This window comes from Haliotis asinina, chromosome 11 (assembly GCF_037392515.1).
Source record: "Haliotis asinina isolate JCU_RB_2024 chromosome 11, JCU_Hal_asi_v2, whole genome shotgun sequence".
NCBI classification, from domain to species: Eukaryota; Metazoa; Mollusca; class Gastropoda; order Lepetellida; family Haliotidae; genus Haliotis; species Haliotis asinina.
The window spans coordinates 13,521,992-13,540,266 of NC_090290.1; the positions used below are offsets into that span (position 1 = coordinate 13,521,992).

Genomic DNA, 18,275 nt, shown 5'->3' on the forward strand with positions numbered 1-18,275 from the left:
GGATTTGAACCTACGTCCTTTGTGTAAAGGACTCGTTGGTGAATATGGCGGCAGGAGTCACACTCATGTACGGGGCCGTTAATAATTAATGGTTGAGGTGTGATAATAAATATCGTGGAGAAAGAGGTACAGTCTGAATGACCCCACAGTAAAATGTATGTACATGTCACCCGCAACCCAGCCCCTCAACCCCCACCTCAGCTACCCAAAAGCAACCCCATGCCAACTTCACCCCCCCCCACCCCAGACACACACACACACCACCACCACCCACCCCCGAACTTCACGGGGTTGGAACCGACTTCATAGCACAAACAACGAGATCAATGTACTAGATTTGACACTTTTGTGCTAAATTTGGACATGGTTTATTATGCCAGTTCACTACAGAAGTAAACAAGGAGTCGTCATCACTTGCAGCAGCTCAAAATAAAGACCAATCTGGTCCATCCTAGGGTTCTCTGCTACCAAACGTGCGCAATCCACAATACCTGATGTCTTTGTTTTTTGGACGAATTCAGTACTTGTACAATACATCACGACATACTCCCGATATTCGCCGCTATAGACTAGAAAAACCTCAAGTGACCCCAACACAAGTCATGAAGACACGTCAACTACACCAGGTAGTTGAGATTTGTTACATACATTAGTGCTGCTTGAATTGGTCAACTGCCAACAGATGTGGTAACCACTTTCTAGGAATAAGCTCTGATGTTACCGCACAGCCTGGAAGGCTTTCAACAATCATTCATGCTCGTTGCGAAAAAAACCCATGATAGGCTGCTTGTAAAATGATCAAGGGCTCTGAGCTAGCGAACCTGACTGTGCCAGAGCCAGATCACCTCAGCCCTCTTTGCTGCCAATCTTGATTTGTAATATGTTTGTAGCTGCCCAGCCAGGCTTAAACATACGTTACGTCCAATCCAAGCTGTACAAGAACTCTATAATTTTGTCAGGAAAAAGTGATTGTTTTATTTCAGTGCCACATAAGCTGCTGTTCACAGCTGTAATGTTTGGTAGATCAATCTTTCATCCTGCCCTTAGGTCAGTGGTTGTCAGCACTAAACTGTGCTCCGTTTATTTTCTTGCTAGCCAGTGACGTTCGTCCATTCTTTATTTGAGATCGGGTACACGTTGTGGTGTCTGAATTCAATACCGCATGTAACACGATATGTGTGCAATATCATCCCACAAGTCAAATTGTAAATTGTGTTTAACTAGTGCATGGTGTGTGGGTGCATGTTTCTAATAGTTATGTCCAACTAGGGTCCATGCAGTAGCAACGGTACTGGGAGTCCCCATGGTCCCTAGTATGGTGATCTGCCGCCCGTGTTTCATATTGTATTGTCTGTTTAATTACGAGAATGTTTACTTTTCTATGCCAGGTATTTTTTTATACATATAATTAGTTATTTTTATATAACATATATTTTTCATATACACTGTTTTCGTCACGATATGGCTGCAATATTGCCGATGTAACGGTAACTATTAACTCGTTCATTCACTGTACCATTTATGGGTTAGTGAATGCCGTCAATGTCGTAATGGTTCCCAATCGGATGATGTTTCCAATGTTTCTAGTGATCATACTTTCACTCCATTGGTTGAATCATTCATACCTAAGAATAAACAGAGCAATAGTTTTCGTTGCTTTTAGCAGTATCCCAGGAATATTGCGGCGATGGACTCAGAACATGTTTTTAGCCATCCCATGAATTGCGTTCAGCATGATGATGGAACGCTCTGCTAATATTAAGATACTATGCCAGCCGTTTACTGTTTATATATATCCACTATGTTGGAAGTGAAGGTTGGTCGTCCTGCCAGGCGGTGCATCCTGTACTCCTCCCTGTATCTGACATCGGCAGGAAGCCAGTCATCGGCAGGACTCAAAGCCAGATTCAGACTCTAAAAACGAAACAAAATCAAATGCATGAAACGGTACTCTTGAGTTCTAGTACAGACTGTAAGATATCAGTATTAAATGACGTCTTCGGGAAGCAACTCAATACTCTCGACCAGGATCAGGATCGAAGATAAGATTCCATTACCTTCTTGAAAGAGCGAGTCGTCATGTGCCTCCTGACTATCCTCACCATGTAGATGGGTATTGGGAGAAGAGGCAGCGCTGCAATGATCCAGCCGATTGTAGAGGCGTAGCTGGGAAAGACGTACTTCCCGTAGGTGGGTGGCTTGTAGCGGAGGAGTGTCATGATGAACACGATCTGATGCAGCAATATCAAGGAGGTTTAATATGTGTTGATACTGTGACGAAAACGTAATCAATGCCTTAAAAGATTATGGATTCTCGTCAGTGGTCTTCACACGGCAAACTAAAGCTTTACAACACATGTTGAAATTTTAACAATGTCGAAGTCGTCACACAACAAACGCATGTCACACCTTCGTGTCACGAGCGCAATGTCTCTCTCGGTGCAGTCACGTGACAATTTCGCTGACTGCGATTGGTTATTTTCCCCAAAGGCGACACTCATTCCACCCAAAGTGTCCTGGATAAACTCAAAGTTTTATATAAAGTACAAACAGATCGTCAGATCAATGAGCATGAAGTTGATGTAAACTGTATGCATCTAGTCACGTTCTTTGGAAACACGTAATTGATAAATGTAGATGAATAAAGGTCAATGTGATCTTGGTCCTGGGTCACAAAGCGTTCGAAATGATATACGATCTGTCGTAAGTCCATATGTCACCACATGGCTCCGTGTGTAAGTGTAAGAGTACCTTTGTGTATCTCATTCGGGTACCACAAGTTCACGTATGAATGAGTCACTGGGATTCTAACAATACACATAATATACGATTGATTCGATGTCACAAATTGTAAGAAACGGTGCCTTTTATGGTACATGTAATATATCACACATCTCTACCAAACGCTCCAGATCAGACTAGGTGTCATACCAGATCATACCCGTGTCATGCCAGATCATACGAGCGTCATACTAGATCAGGCCCGTGTCATGCCAGATCAGATCCGTGTCATATTAAATCATACCCGTGTCATACCAGATCAGATCCGTATCATACTAGATCATACCCGTGTCATACCAGATCACACCCGTGTCATACCAGATCGGACCCGTGTCATACATGTTATCTGGCAGATACTCGTGTTTTCATCTCTGTGGAGCCCCGGGTCCCAAAATAAGTACAGAGATGAATTGAGACCATGTAAAATGTACTACTTACAACTAAAACAGCCGGAGTCACACACGTCAAGAGGATCTTCACTGGAGGGGAGAGTGGTTTCCCAGTCATCATCTCGAAATCTCTACTCATTTGTTTGATACCTGAGAGAAAATTTGACCAGCACGTTATCAACACATCTGTCTCTACAATATCTCCTTGGGCAACGGAAATAATATTTATTGGTTTTGTTTGTTTGAAGACAGGTTGATGCTTCTATGGGTAATTAGCCTGTAAGGATTCCGGCCTGACACATGTCCGGCATTATTGGGTTACACAGGTGGTCGTTGATCGCATGGTCGGAATCAGTGAGTCACCCATGTGTTTGTGCGCCATCCACGTGTTTTGGTGTCATCCGCGTGATTGTGTGTCATCCATGTGCTTGTGTGTCATCCATGTGTCTGTGTGTCATCCATGTGTTTAGTTGTCATCCACGTGTTCGGGTCTCACCCAAGTGTTTGTGTGTGAGCCATGTGTCTGTGAGTCATCCATGTGTTTGGTTGTCATCCACGTGTTTGGGTGTCACCCAAGTGTTTGTGTGTGAGCCATGTGTCTGTGTGACATCCATGTGTTTGGTTGTCATCCACGTGTTTGGGTGTGTCATCCATGTGTTTCGGTGTCACCCAAGTGTTTGTGTGTGAGCCATGTTTCTGTGTGTCATCCACGTGTTTCAGTATCATCGTGTCATGACAAGATTTGCTGCTTCGGGACTGATTATACACGGGTCGCCATTTTGGTATATATTGTCCCTCATCAAGCAAGGAAACAAGAGATAACGATGGAAGATGACAATGGCCGTATTATCTGAAATTGTATACACACCGTATATCCACCCTACGGCAACACACTCTATTGTACAGAACAACATTGGCCCCAGGGAGGCTGCATACCAGTCTATCAGCTGGAACATGTACGGTCCGCCCTGAAACAAACTGAAACCGGTCATGACGTCCACCTGCATCTCCTCCTGTGGAGCTGCTATTACTGCCATGGATGATGAAGCTGCTTCTACTACAACCACCGCCACTACTACCACTACTACTACTGTTACTACTAGTGTTTGCTCATGTAACCACTGCTGCTGCATCTTCAATATACTAGTACTGCTTCGACTACTGCTACTGCTGCTGGTACGACTACTTCTACGAGTACTACTGATGCTGCTTCTACTGCCACGGCTACTACTGATACCACTGCTTCTACTACTGATATGATTTTTTATACATCTTTGCTTGATAATAGTGTAAGAATCTACGCCTGAACGTCGCTCAGTGTAATTAACAAAAAATTGTTATCCATAAGGCTGAATCCTTCTGAATGGTTGACTGTCATGGGTTACTCCTTGTCACGTGAAGACTGGTAGACCGGTAATACACGGCTGGACAGGACAGGAAAACAACGGTGTGTTTGAGCATTTTGAAACGGTTTTGACAAAATAAAATTTCCTCATATTTAGCGTGGATTGTATACATTGTAGTGTATGATATTGTATAAAATGATGAAGGAAAACAGGTTTTAATAAAACTCACCTGCGTGCAGAAACCGATTGTGAAAAGATAGGATATCAGACAAAACACTAATGTTACAAGCCACCTCCACTTGATAAGTCGCTTTGGGTACTGATCCACAATCGCAGTCACGACTACCTCCATACTCAGGAACTTGAAGGAAGAGAATAGCATGGAATACAGTACGAGGTGATAATATGTCCTTTATGTACCTTAATTTATTATCTCACCTAAACTACATCTAAGGACTGAAAGGTCTGTATACGTCTTCCATTCTGCCAATATGCTACTAGAACCAATAATTTTATGAACGTTTCTCAAGAAATGATATATGCCCTTCGTCGCCAGGTTTTCAAAGGAACCCACAAAACTAACCACAACCCACACTGCACTTAAAAAAACAAATACAAGGTATATACACTTAGGGTTTTAAAATGTCATTACGCACTTGTGAGTTCAGTTCATTTGTTGGCAATCTATAGCCTGTTATTGCACCTGATGAAGGAGTAAGCTTACGCAGTAAAGAAGCTGACATCCACAAATCTTCCTTTTCTTTATTATTGCATTGTATTTATATTGTATTGTCTTTCATACTAGTTAATAGTAATATGATTGTGAAAATCCAGTTATTTTATTGTGTTTGCAGACAGGTAAGCATATTATCTATTTTTTTTTTTATTTAAATTTACAAGTCTCTTAGTCACGATATGGCTGAAATATTGCCGGTGTGACTTTAGATATTTACTCACTTACTTGTGTGTCCAGGCCAATCGTCAGCAGCATCAGAAAGAACAGGAATGACCACACCTGAGGGAACGGAAGTTGGGCCAGAGCTTGTGGATAGGTTACGAACCCCAAACCAGGTCCTTCAACAGAAAAGCCGACTATATTTATCCATATAACACATCTCATTGTTGAATAGGTTGATTTTTATAACGTTTGTTTGCTTGCTAGGGATGTGTGCCGTATATTCGTCTTGTACTATACATATTAACAAGATGCGCAACTGATGGTAGTATCTTGAACCATGCACGTTAGCGTAGTTCATACATGCATGTGATTACAAAACATCACCTTGTGAGTTTATGATGAAGATTGTAAGACAAGGTGAAGCGTGTGCATCACGCACTAACACCACGAATGTATCCCTGTGCTGTGGCAATGTGTTTGCGTGTGTGCAGGTGTGTTTGCATGTAAGTGTGTCTGTTGGTGTGTACGTTTGTCCTTTGGTGAGCAAGTATGGTTTTACGATGCTTTTAGCAACATACCAGAAACATCAGAGCGAGGGACACCACTAACATATGGGGATCGAACCCAGGCCTTCGGTGTGACGAGCGAGCGTTTTAACCACTGGGATACCCCACCGCCCATGTCTGTTTGTGCGTATGCATGTTAATGAGTGTGTCTATTCGGCAATGGTGAAAACCAGCCTGGTTCCCTGGGTCTGTTGTGCCAGCGCTAATGCTCTGACACTGAAAACTGGCCATATGTGGTGGGTTACTTCAGTTGCATTTAGACTGATACCGGTTGCCCAGTTCAATCCGACTGATATGCCAGAGTGCCCTTAAAATGGTGACCGTATTCAGACACAAAATACTGAGTACTGACGTACCGGTTTTGTCCTCATCCTTCCTGGCAGAGTAACAAAAAATACAAATACGTCTATATGGATTATAGAGGGACCTCTGTGTGGTAGGTTAACCAATATATAACCAGTAAATGTAAATAAACGAGATCTGCATGAGTTACAACAGAGATTAGTAATACTATATAACAATAGAAGAACAACACTTTACCAACGTCACGGTCATTGAACTCTTAATGATGAGTTCAATAGCACATGAAGTCAGTAAAACAGAAAAACATGACCTGGTAAGAAAACAGGTGACCAGACATTCAGTCTGGGTGTAAACAAATGTGAACAAAACCCAGAAGGCGGCAGCTCCCGTTTCATAAAGCTCTCATAAGCCTAAGATCTCGTATCTTTCCTTGTAGCATCGGCACCTCCGAAACGACACTCGTAGCTTTGTTACGATAACTTTGTGAAACGGGGTCCGCCTGTGTACTGTTGGTCACGAACAGGCTGGTGATATCGAAGCACCAGGGTAGATTACGTACATACCTGACGAAACCACGTTTGCAATAGGAACGCCCGTTTTCTGTGACATCACACCGAGAATGGAGAATGTGACCAGACCAGAGAAGATGCTGGTGCCCTCGGACACTATGGACAGTATGAGGGAGTCCCTGGGAATGTCAAGTAGCCCTAGAGTTTTACCACTCCAACACATGCATTGTTACTGGCAAATAAGGATACGTCAAGCACCGACCTGACAACTGATCCCTAATAGCACGTAAGAGTGCCACACACTGGTGCTTGCCATTGTGAGCGAAAGGGCCCCAGGTTGTCCGCGATCAAATGTAGTGCTACAAACGACCGCCTGAGAGTCATGTAAGCAAGTCATGTTCAGCTACGCACGAAATCAATGTCATCGTCATGCACTGCGCGTGCACTAACCTACATCTGCTCTCCCTTTCACAAACCAAATGTTTTTGTTCATTGCCGTGCATCGCCTACTTCTAAACGAGGACTCTGCGCTCTACGTCCAAATTATCCTTGATTGACCATTATTCATTGTTGGAAAGTGTTGCAGTTGGGTTACATTGATTTGATTAAGATTCATTGGATTGCAATTTAGTCTGTTATATACAGATCCAATCCATTATAGCCTGCACAGCCCAAGAGAGACTACAAAATGTGGTAACTGGACTTTATACTAGTACTGTTTTTCAGTAAAATATGTTCATTTCTGAGACTAAGAGCTCTTGTGTACTAGGTATTAAATAAAACAAAATAGAATGCGAGACAAGATCTGAAAGCCTGGGTCACTCAGAATATTCTAACGTGCTGAGAGAAAGTGCCAGAAATACAAGTTCTGCCTCGATCACATCACATTACATTCCCCATTCCAACACGAAGACCAGCAGTTTTGTAAATATCACGGTCCACCCAGGACATGGGCGGGTCCGGGGTAGGGAGTGTGATGTGTATGGGTCAAAAATGACTTAAAGGTCACATGAACCAAAAAAATCAAACATAATTAAACACACAGTTATCATTTATTCATGATAATATAAAACGCATTTCTGATTAAGAATAAACCAAATTATACGCTTATAATCGCAGATGAAAAGTGCAATATTTTGTTCTAGGGTTTCATTTGCCCATACGCTTAGACGGCTCTGTGTTTATGGCCTATAAGCCCGATAGGTGTTTATTGCATATGGTCAGTGACTGAAGTTGTGCATTGCATATTATCAGCAGACAGGCAGACATATAAGTGTCAATAAACTAGATGCTGAGTTCTCTGTGTGACACAGTCTGCTTATCGCAATCAACATGTTTTGGGGGTTCGTACCACACAAATACTTTTAGACCATGCAGGAAACCACCCTGGACCTGTTTTGTAAACATGACAACTATTAGCAACATTACCAACTCTGTTTTAGAATCTATAATCACTGTGTATATGGTATTTCCCATGTATTGATACTGCTACGATACTTGAACTGTCCTGTTAATATACCTTCCACTTCACAGTAACTCACACTGATATGTAAACGTAATATAAGGGTAACGCTATTTTTCAGGGCATTACCCTTTGCAGAAGCCCGAGGTCATTCATTAAGGCCGAGGGCGTTTGCAAATGATAATGACCTGAAAAATAGCATTACCGTTATTATAGCTACAATGAACAGCATTTTAATAAAAAAGAATAAGAATAACGACATCAGGTTTGAAGCATTTACTGCAATAACAAACGACGGAGGTCACCGACAGACTTTTTACAAATATGGACACGTCATAGATCAACACAGGTGACGTCACTATAAAGAGTGATGACATTCGACCTTCACCTTTGCCCTACTACCAGCCTCCATTGATTTCAGTGCTCAACAGCGTTCGAGTTCCAGTTGATGTTTTCGTTGCTATGTTTAGTAATTTATGGTACGTTTGTTGTGGTTGGCACCGGGAAGAAAGTGCATAATGGCACATATGGAAGAATGTGAGTCAGAAACATCGCTAATAATGAACCACGTTCAAACGAGCCGTAGGTGATTGAACATCAATAGCTGAACTATTTATGATGTCACCTAACAACGGGTTTGATAATGACCCGTCGTCAAGCATTTTCAAGCATTATCAAGTTACAGTGGCCCGCTCATTTCTGATAACTTGCGTTGCATTTAATGACAATTCTATCCATTCTGTCAAAAAACAGTTGTATTAGTTACATGTGCCTGTTAATTGTTGGTTTTGCACCTCATTCAGTTACAAACAGACATTAAGCTATCCTATTGTTGTGACTTGGTAATGACACAATTACCGTATAAAAGTAATTGATCCCAAATCATATTTATAGCCTGATATACATCTATACATGTATGCTAGAATTATTAACAAAACACAACAATTACAGGAGGACTCACAAAAATAACTAAAAGAACCCAAATAGTACAGTATAGAGGGATGGACCACTTAGTTTTACCTCTGCTAATCTGCGGAAGAAAGAGTATGGGGGAATGGAAGGAACCTTTTCCAAAACTACAACGTGAAGAATGAGTAGTACCCACAAGCCCCTCTGGCATGTTCTGAACTGATATGCAGAGATAGAAACACAGGTGTTTCAATGTTAATATAATCAACTAAACCCGCACGACGTCCACCGCAAATGTCTTCTGGCGTGGCGATTTAGATGTTGAAAAGTACAATATAACTTTATGGATGACAACTTCTTTTATTGACAAGGGTACAAGAGCCTGTATTGAAACTTCGCACTCACCGATAAACGAAGTTAAAACCCCTTCTTACCGAGTGTATAATTCCGAGTATATAACTGTACCGTGTAAACAATCCCAGCTAATCAATAATACCATTAAACTTAGCAGGTACTGTACAGATATGCAGAGTGGAAAATACAGGACTTTCCATGTCAAGATACGCGACAAGACCGTAGCAACGACATTTGAATCTATGTTGAAACGACACCTTTCACCGATTGAAAATATCATCACTCTTCATAACCATTCCTTTCGTCGAGTGTACAATTCCGAGTACAAAACGGGCATGTGTTTATGAATCCCTACGAACACAGAGACGTCACCAGGTGTTCAGGGAAGTGTGAGTATATCCTGTCCCCCACACGGACACCTGTATACATTGAACATGCTCAGTGGATGCTACCAACAAAGGACATAGGACGTTGAACATGTACCTATCTGGATAACCTGTTCCACAGCATTTACTAACACCAACATATGTGTGACGGGTTGCTAAGTGCGGAGTTAAACAAAGCTATTGCTCACCTGAGACATGGTCGATTGAATTGTTTGTAGCTTGCAGCAGTGCCAATCATTCCCCAGCCAGGTCCCAGCGAGTAGAACACCTGCAGACACGCCTCCACCCACACCTGCAGTCACAGGTCAGGTGTAATACTCTAGCAGACTTTTGTAATACGCTTCACTCAGCAACTGCAGACAGGTGTAATAATTTAGCACACTTTGTAATACGGTACACACAACAACTGTAATTTAGCAGACTGTAGACACGCAACTGTAGGCATAGTAACACACAGGTACGATAATGTATCAAACCTTTGTAAAACTGCAGTCATAGCAAAAGATAGGTGTAATAATTTGGTAGACTTGTGTATCCACAGCACCAGGCACACTGTGAGGGAGCTCACGTGTATAGGATGAGCTATTTACCCACAGAAAACGTTGCAATCACCTTTTGCTGGTTGATATCCGAGCTATTGTCTCAGCTCGAAGACAGTTCGAAGTCTCCCAGTTCGTTATAAACACAGGAACAAATGCTTTGAGGGTGGGGGTTCGAATCCCGGAAGTGACTCACACCACAAAATTACTAGAATAAGTAGGAAAGGATAACTCCAAATATAATATATTCTGGTATATATGTCTCTGTAATATTGAATATTCCTCAGTATGGCGTTAAACAGCCATCCAGCCGAGAATACAACCTGTACTTCCAGTAGTTTGGAGAAATCAGGAACGACATAGTACAGGATGCCGTCTGAGGCTCCCGGCTGCAGCAGTGTCGCAATGAAGATGGCGATGAGCAGGAAGTACGGTAATACAGCAGTCACATACACAACCTGCAGTCAGGCAAACAGCAGCGTGTAGCCCTTCTTATGTAAACAGAATGCGACAACATTTATCTTACCTGAAGATGCAAGGGGAGAATACAGAATTTGTCATTTGTATTGTCAAAACAATGAAGAAATTTAATGTCCTTTGTTTCTAATATATCCTTTGCAATCAGATCTGAGAAATAAGTTCATTGAGAAATATTATATCCGTTACTCGTATTTACTTACCAAAACGTGTTTTGTTGTATGAAGTAGCGATGAAGCAGCAGAAACACCGTCAATGTACACATTGCATGCTATGAGCCACAGAAGTTCAGAATTACCCTGTACTAGTGTATGCTCCCGTTACTATACCACACGCTAGTTCTCTCTACGTCTTCCCAGTATTGTCAATAAATACATGATTGTATTTCAGTTTAACAGACCTTCCCAGCAGATTTGATTCCACGCACGATGCAGACAAATATGATGGTTGTTGCGGCGAAAAGACATCCCACTATTTCCCACTGTATTGAACCAACGTCCTCCAAGCCGGTAGAGACATTCAACACGTTGTACCTGTCAGGCAAACAACACCGGTCACACTCTCTCAACCACCCTCGATAACCTCCAGGGTTTACGTTGCGATAGATTTTCACTCTACCCTGCATGCATCTAAGGCTCGACCCGATGATTTTGTTACCTCCCTTGGCTGGCTTTTTACCTAATCAGGCTAGCTATTCTCGAAACGTTCGTAGCCCTACGAACTTCTTAAGCCCATTCTTAACACATTGGCTACGATCAAAGTTACGAATTCTTAGGGCTACGACCGTTTCGAGAATAAGGGCTCAGGTGTCTACGCTGGGAAGTTGAGCGTACCAACTCACTTTCGCTACTTTAAATATTATCTAATAGATATATCTTCGCAACAAAACTAATGCGGAGGTAGAAGGATGTTTTATATATTTTAAGGTTTTAGACCTGTCAATTTGTCTGTATGACTTCTCGCAAAATCTGAGTCGCACTGCGACCGGTATCTTAGTTAGCACTGGCAAGCGCGGTTGTAATGGCGGCTTAGTTGATTGGCTACTGTGAGAGTGCGGAGCCAGTGAAGGGAGATAATAAAATCATCGGAATGAGTAGGAGATGCATCCAGGGGGTGAAGATTTATCGTAACGTATACCATGGGGATTATCGAGGATGTCTCTCAACTGACACTTGAGTATAGATCGTAAGTATAGGTCTGCCACATTTTTAAACGTAGTGTTTTCGTTCTCTTAAAGGTCAGTCTAAATGTTTCAACAATCGCCAGCGGCTGATGGGGTGGAGGAAATCCAAAAAGGATCCATGCAGGTAACAAGGGTACTGTAAGTCCCCGTTTTCATTTAGTACTGTCACGCTAACCTTACGTTTGGCTTAGCATTCTGTCGTCTGGTACAGGGGAGGATTTTCATTTTCTAAGAATTCTTGCACAAGAAATCTACTTTTCTAATAATTAAACAGTTCGCTTCAAAATTAGCAACTGGAAAGTCTGATTGATCAACTGACTGATGATTGACCGCCGTCTCATGGCAGGAGTACTACAGTTCGGCGTCAGCCTGTTAATATCTTTTGGGGTTAGTATATGATGCCGGATGTCTTACTGCCAAAATTCCTCGAAAGGTGTGTGAGCCAATGTTACATTTTCCCACCGGTCGACTGCAGTGATTGTATTTATTGAATTTGTTCCCTGTACTGTGCTGTTATTGTCGTAGATCGTATTGCCGTCTTCCACACACAGGTCGCTGTTCCAGTCGTTGCCGCAAGTTGACCAAGGCAGGACGGTGGAGCAAGACTTTACCATGTAGTAGATGGGCCAGGCCAGATACAGAGTGTAGAAGGTGCTGTAGACGAACGTTATTGCGACAGTTGCAATACCGATTCCTGTTGAGACAGAAAAGCTTTGTTTAAACATATTCAAAGCATTTGTATTGTTTGTGCTGGAGACTAAACGTCCCTTAAAATTGTTTCAAATTGTTTCTTTGATATATGTATCACCTATGTAGCCCTCACCTCTAAACATGGGACAAAAACTCCACACATGCAAGATGGCCTTTCTCGAGAACTGTGACATTGACGACTCGAGGAACATCATTGGAAATCCAGTAATGAAAACACAAATGATGTACGGGATCACAAAAGCCCCTGAAAGAAAGGTGACGATGAAGTATGATAATCATTCCCAAGGACACAATAGAAATGTAGTTCTGAATTTTGAATCCTGTGAATGATCAATGTATACCAGCAGTGCAATTTCAAAAACCAGTTGTTTGCCCTGAAACACAGCTTTTGTGAAGCGTGTTCACCCATTCACGCCAATTATTGGATCACTTGTGTACAACTGTACACTTATATACTCAGGATATTGGAGAAAATCTCCACTTCCCTAGACTACACTTCTCTAAAGTGTTGCACAAGGCCGATTAACAATGATTACACGTTTTAAGTCTTCGGAAAATCATTTGTAAATCCGAATTTGCTGGACTTGTTTTCACCCCGCCTTTATGATATTTCGAGATGGGTGGAAAGCTCAGATTATGAAACGGAAACACTAAACAAGACCTACGAAGAGGTACGTCACCTTAACACTGTGCTCATAACAGCAATGAACACAGTACTAGTACTTTCCAATTTACACATTTCACAGGGACGATAATGCCCCACTAAAACATTTAGGGGTATCTAAAGCGCTCACATTATGGTGCACTTCTCGTTGAATGCAGTAACCGGCAACTAGCAACCAGCATGATTCCTGCTGTGTGAATTCTGCAAATCTGAACTTAAAGGAAACAATGCTTCCATAGCCATGTCACCATCTGGTACAACCACAACAGCAGCCAAATCATCTGCAAGTTGTCAAACTGATTCTCCCCGGATTTTGTTAGCTGCAGTGTCAACTCATGCTTCAGAAACACTTCCTGCAGAACCAAATCATAGTAAAAAAATCAGCTTCCAAGTCAACCACAGGATTCATTTTACCTTAAACGTACAGTTCATCGTTAAATGCAACAGTAAACCTAACACAGATTCTTCGAAAAAACACGTGGTGGAGCTCCAAACATGTGCATTCCATTCTTTGGAAAAATATCTTCACAATGTCCATGGCTAATTCCCGAAACCGCGAATTATTTTGGAGAACTGTAACTCACGCTGGAGGATTTCTTTTCAGATAATGATTTATGTGGTTCAAACGCATATCTACATACTGGCACACGAGCTTGGTCAGTTATTGACCTGCCAACTGCAAACACAACCAATCAGTGTTTATTTTCTTTTTAGAGTAGACACAAGTCTACACTTCTGGATTTAAGATCGGTACATGTGTGCATTTACAAAATGTACAAAAGAAATATTATATTATTGGCATTGGAGTGAATATCTACGTTTCATTGCATTGCGTATATAAATAGCAATGTCGCCAATTGATATGAGCATATTAAACATCTGAAATTAGCCAGGACGGATGGGAATTTTGTATTAGTCTAATCTGGACTTATCAACATTATGCAAATTTTGCTGCTGTGCCACATACAGCCTGGATTTTTCATGCAGTTCTTCAAAAGCCTAGAATCGCCCATTTTTCATATTTTACACTAATGTTACACACATACGCACACACGCGCGCGAGCACAGATACACACACTGGACAACGGTCTCATTCTCCCCTAACACGGTTTGAAGTCGGCCGTTTGAAAACCGTTTACAGCAAAAAAAAGAGGTCAAAGAGACCTTTATCCTGCATTACTAAAACCCGTGGTCCTGCCTGTGTTTCCGCATTCTCAAGACGAAATGTTGAAGGTTACGTGGCCTTTACGTGAAACGTGTGTTGTAACCAACTTAAACCTGAAATCACGTAGACCTTCCTAAGACTACAACATCTTTCTCTAAGTAACATACCCAATTGCATTCATAAAGTTTTCTGATATTCCACAAATGCTTCGGGGATGACTAAACCAATTTAGGAATGCAAGACGCAAGCCTGAGAATTTTTTTCCAACCTATGGTCCTATAAGGGGTTTGACTTTCTCAGTGAAGTACTGATTCCAGTACTCGTTGGGCCGCATCCGGGAATCAGACCTACACTTTCAGAGTCAGACACCTAAATACCAGAACACACAAGTCAGCCGTCATCTAACCAACTGAGCGACCGCTGTGCTATTTCAGGTTTAACAACACGTGTGTCCTTGCATTCTATTCGTGACTCGCTGCACGTTATTGTCGTATGTCACGCTTTGTTCATGATGTATGACCTTGTGATTCACATCGGTCACCAAGTCCGTGTTCCAACAGCCGTGACGTCATTGCATTCTATACAAACAATTACCACGCACGTCATGATTATATATCAGTACTTTATAAACTTCTAATGGCGCCTTTTCTAAAAAGACAATCAGCAATGAGTGAGTGAGTTTAGTTATTCAGCAATATTCCAGTTATATGGTGGCGGTCTGTAAATAATCGAGTCTGGACCAGACAGTCCAGTGACCAACAACATGAGCATCGATCTGCACATTTGGGAACCGATGACACGTGTCAACCAAGTCAACCAGCCTGACCACCCGATCCCGTTAGTTGACAAGCATAGTCGCCTTTTATGGCAAGCATGGGTTGCTGAAGGCCTGTTCTACCCCGGGACCTTCACGGGTCCAAACAACATTGAAGTGCGGAGAAAAACATTAGGAACTTTGTCATGTTAACCGCAACACAGGGGGTATCACAGGTGTCTTACCTCCGCCGTTTCTGTTGCAGATATAGGGAAACCTCAGCAGATTGCCCAGCCCCACGCTGTATCCTACCATTGTGAGCATGTAGTCCAGATGTCTGCCCCAAGAATCCCTGGCTTGTGGGAGTGGTGTGGTTTTACCCCCTGGGGACTGAGTCATGGGAAGACCTGCATCATCTTCCTTGCTCCTTCCTTTGTCCATGGTAGAGATGAGTCTGAAGGGTACAAGACAGGCGTCGATACATTGAGAAGTTCTTAAAACGTTGCTTATTTTTGGTTGTTTTTTGGGGGTTTTTTGGGGGGGTTTTTTTGGTTGTTTGTTTGTTTGTTTTGGGATGTAATTTTATTGTTGTTGGTGTTTCTGTTGTTTTTCATTTGTTTTTGTTTTTGTTTGTTGGGGTTTTTTTTTTTTTTGCTTTCCACTCAACATTCAATTACAAGATTATTACAAATGAAACCGGGATTAAAGTTTTGTATCTGTAAGTTTTCAGTATATATATGCCTAAATGATATCAACTCATTTCAGGAAAACATAAAGTTATTTCTCAGATGTAGATATTGGTAGATATGAGCTGACAAACCATATGACATATCTTTATGAATACTCATTATTGTTATTGCCAATTTAACAGAAAGTCCCCATGGTTCCTAGCATGGTGATCCACCTTCCCTGATTGACACAAGCTTGATACTATTTAGTATTGTCTCCTATAGTTTTTAGTGCTAGTTTTATATATATATATATATATATATGTGTGTGTGTGTCCTCTAGTTATTTTGCTGTCCTTCGTTGACATTGTTTTATAATCTATTATTCAGATCCTCGCCATGAAATGGCTGCAATATTGCCGATGTGACATTAAGTTATACCTCCCATAGCACGAGGTCACGAGTTGCAGATCTTCACGTCAAATGAACAGAAACAATCCGTCCGGTGAATAAACCACTGTTATGGTGGCGACTATGCTTGCCTAACGGGATCAGGTGGTCAAGCTCACTGACTTGGTTGACGCATGTCGGTTCCCATTTGCGCAGATCGATGCTCGTGCTGTTGATCAGTGGATTATGTTACGGTTAAGAGTTTACCGTGACAACAATTTAAGAAATCCCCTTGTAAACCAGCAAAACAGAACAAAGACAAGTTGTTTACGTTCAAAATCTGTTATTATGCAACGAGAGCAAGGTATACAAAGTCACAAGTCCACACAACAATGCAGATTTCAGGTACAATTCAAGAGAGACAAAATCTAAGTCAATGGGTTACAAAATACAATATAGCAAACTCACCAAAGTATGGGTGTGAGAGAGAACAGCTATTGCAGAATGTCAACACAGCGATCAGTGCGACAGCAGATAGTGTAGCTTCAGGTGTTGGGATTTCAAGCGTTGGCGGTAATGTGACTGAGTGTGAGTGTCACCCTCAACACGGCAACCAGCCTTTATATATATTTACTGAGTCATTCCCGAAAGTTTGGGCACAAACGAACATCGTCAACACTGTAGAATGCCCTCGAATAAGTCTCCCGGAAGTAAACATAGAAACCTAGGAGCAAATAAATTCCGGAAAACCAGAATGATAAAAGTGTTGACCAGCTGTTAAAACGAAATGTGACCCATCATATTTAATATTCAAAACACTAAATGTTGTGACCCAATAACAATTATTACTTAATTAATAACAAAAATATACAGAAAATACACACATAATTATCTGATCCAGACTTGATTATTTACAGGCCATCGCCATATAGCTTGAATACTGATGAGTGTGGCGTGAAACTAAACTCACTCACTTGCAGTTGTGACGAGTCGTGTATTGGGAATGTCGTAATTGTCTCTATCGACATAATTGCTATCTGAGGGTTTATGAATGCGATATTTGGCACAAAAATAATTATGTTATGCAGCAGCAACATTTACTGTCTCAGACAACGGGCGCCATGTGCCATTCGTTGACAGGAGGATCATGCATGAAACTGCTAAAAACATGTGCAAATATCGGGCATATGAACAGCTGCGTTTTTATAAATGTTTAGTGAACAATGTTGCCAATTTTTTGATCTTTAACATTTTCTTAACCCAGGACAGTCATCTTTTACAATTTTGTTTTGTTATACATCAGTACATGAGTAAGCAGGAGTCTAAACCTTTATAGTTGCCATGCACCAACTGTAAGGTGGGATAGGAAGCTGGACAGCCCATTCAGATGACCTCTCGTCTGTCACTGTATTGGCACTGTGGACATGAATTGGTCTTCTCCACGACACAACCTATGGCTACATGACGTGAGGAGCGCTGTCTCTGTTCAAGGGACTTGTGTGATATTAGCTGTGATGTACTTACATATTTCCTTGTCTGGCGCTGGTGGTGTGATCCGGTCTGTGCTCGTCTTCGTGAACACAACAAACTGCTGACTAAGCACAAACCACAACGTGTAGATTCAGCCTGTTTCAGTGACTCAGATTAAATATATATTGCATTGGGATATTTGTTTTGCGGATGTACGGATAACCAACCAGGAAGGGAGCAGGTAGGTCACGTGTTACTGCAATTAATATTCGCTGATTTAAGTTTAAGTCAAAAGAATTTAATAACAGTGTGATCATCCAGTTTGTACTTATGGACATGATGAAGTAGTGA

At 41.7% G+C, this 18,275-nt stretch overlaps 1 protein-coding gene across 2 annotated transcripts; it reads right to left on the reverse strand.

Annotated features, from left to right (window-relative positions):
• Positions 1-382: 382 nt before the first annotated feature.
• LOC137255184 (sodium- and chloride-dependent glycine transporter 1-like) lies at positions 383-18,057 on the reverse strand. 2 transcript variants are annotated; one of them, XM_067792589.1, is made up of 14 exons: positions 17,979-18,057; positions 15,642-15,850; positions 12,926-13,057; positions 12,517-12,796; positions 11,320-11,452; positions 10,766-10,900; positions 10,092-10,195; positions 6,847-6,971; positions 5,478-5,590; positions 4,746-4,877; positions 4,039-4,138; positions 3,220-3,320; positions 2,058-2,231; positions 383-1,914 (listed from the first exon to the last, which is right to left on the reverse strand). In XM_067792589.1, the coding sequence occupies exons 2-14, from the start codon at positions 15,835-15,837 to the stop codon at positions 1,780-1,782; spliced, it is 1,860 nt and encodes a 619-aa protein (XP_067648690.1). In that variant the 5' UTR covers positions 15,838-15,850; positions 17,979-18,057; the 3' UTR covers positions 383-1,779. The 2 variants fall into 2 exon arrangements, with proteins under 2 accessions (XP_067648690.1, XP_067648691.1); XM_067792590.1 differs by lacking the exon at positions 17,979-18,057 and having other exon boundaries at positions 15,642-15,964.
• Between the last annotated feature and the right edge of the window lie 218 nt (positions 18,058-18,275).

What these genes read in the sequence shown, in the direction of transcription:
- LOC137255184 (XM_067792589.1), bottom strand. Translation starts at nt 15,837, where the DNA reads ATGGACAAAGGAAGGAGCAAGGAAGATGATGCAGGTCTTCCCATGACT. An exon ending in CCTTTCGAGGAATTTTGGCA is followed by an intron (nt 11,453 to 12,516) that starts GTAAGACATCCG and finishes TTTGCCTGACAG; the next exon opens with GTACAACGTGTTGAATGTCT. An exon ending in CCAAACTACTGGAAGTACAG is followed by an intron (nt 10,196 to 10,765) that starts GTTGTATTCTCG and finishes CTGTGACTGCAG; the next exon opens with GTGTGGGTGGAGGCGTGTCT.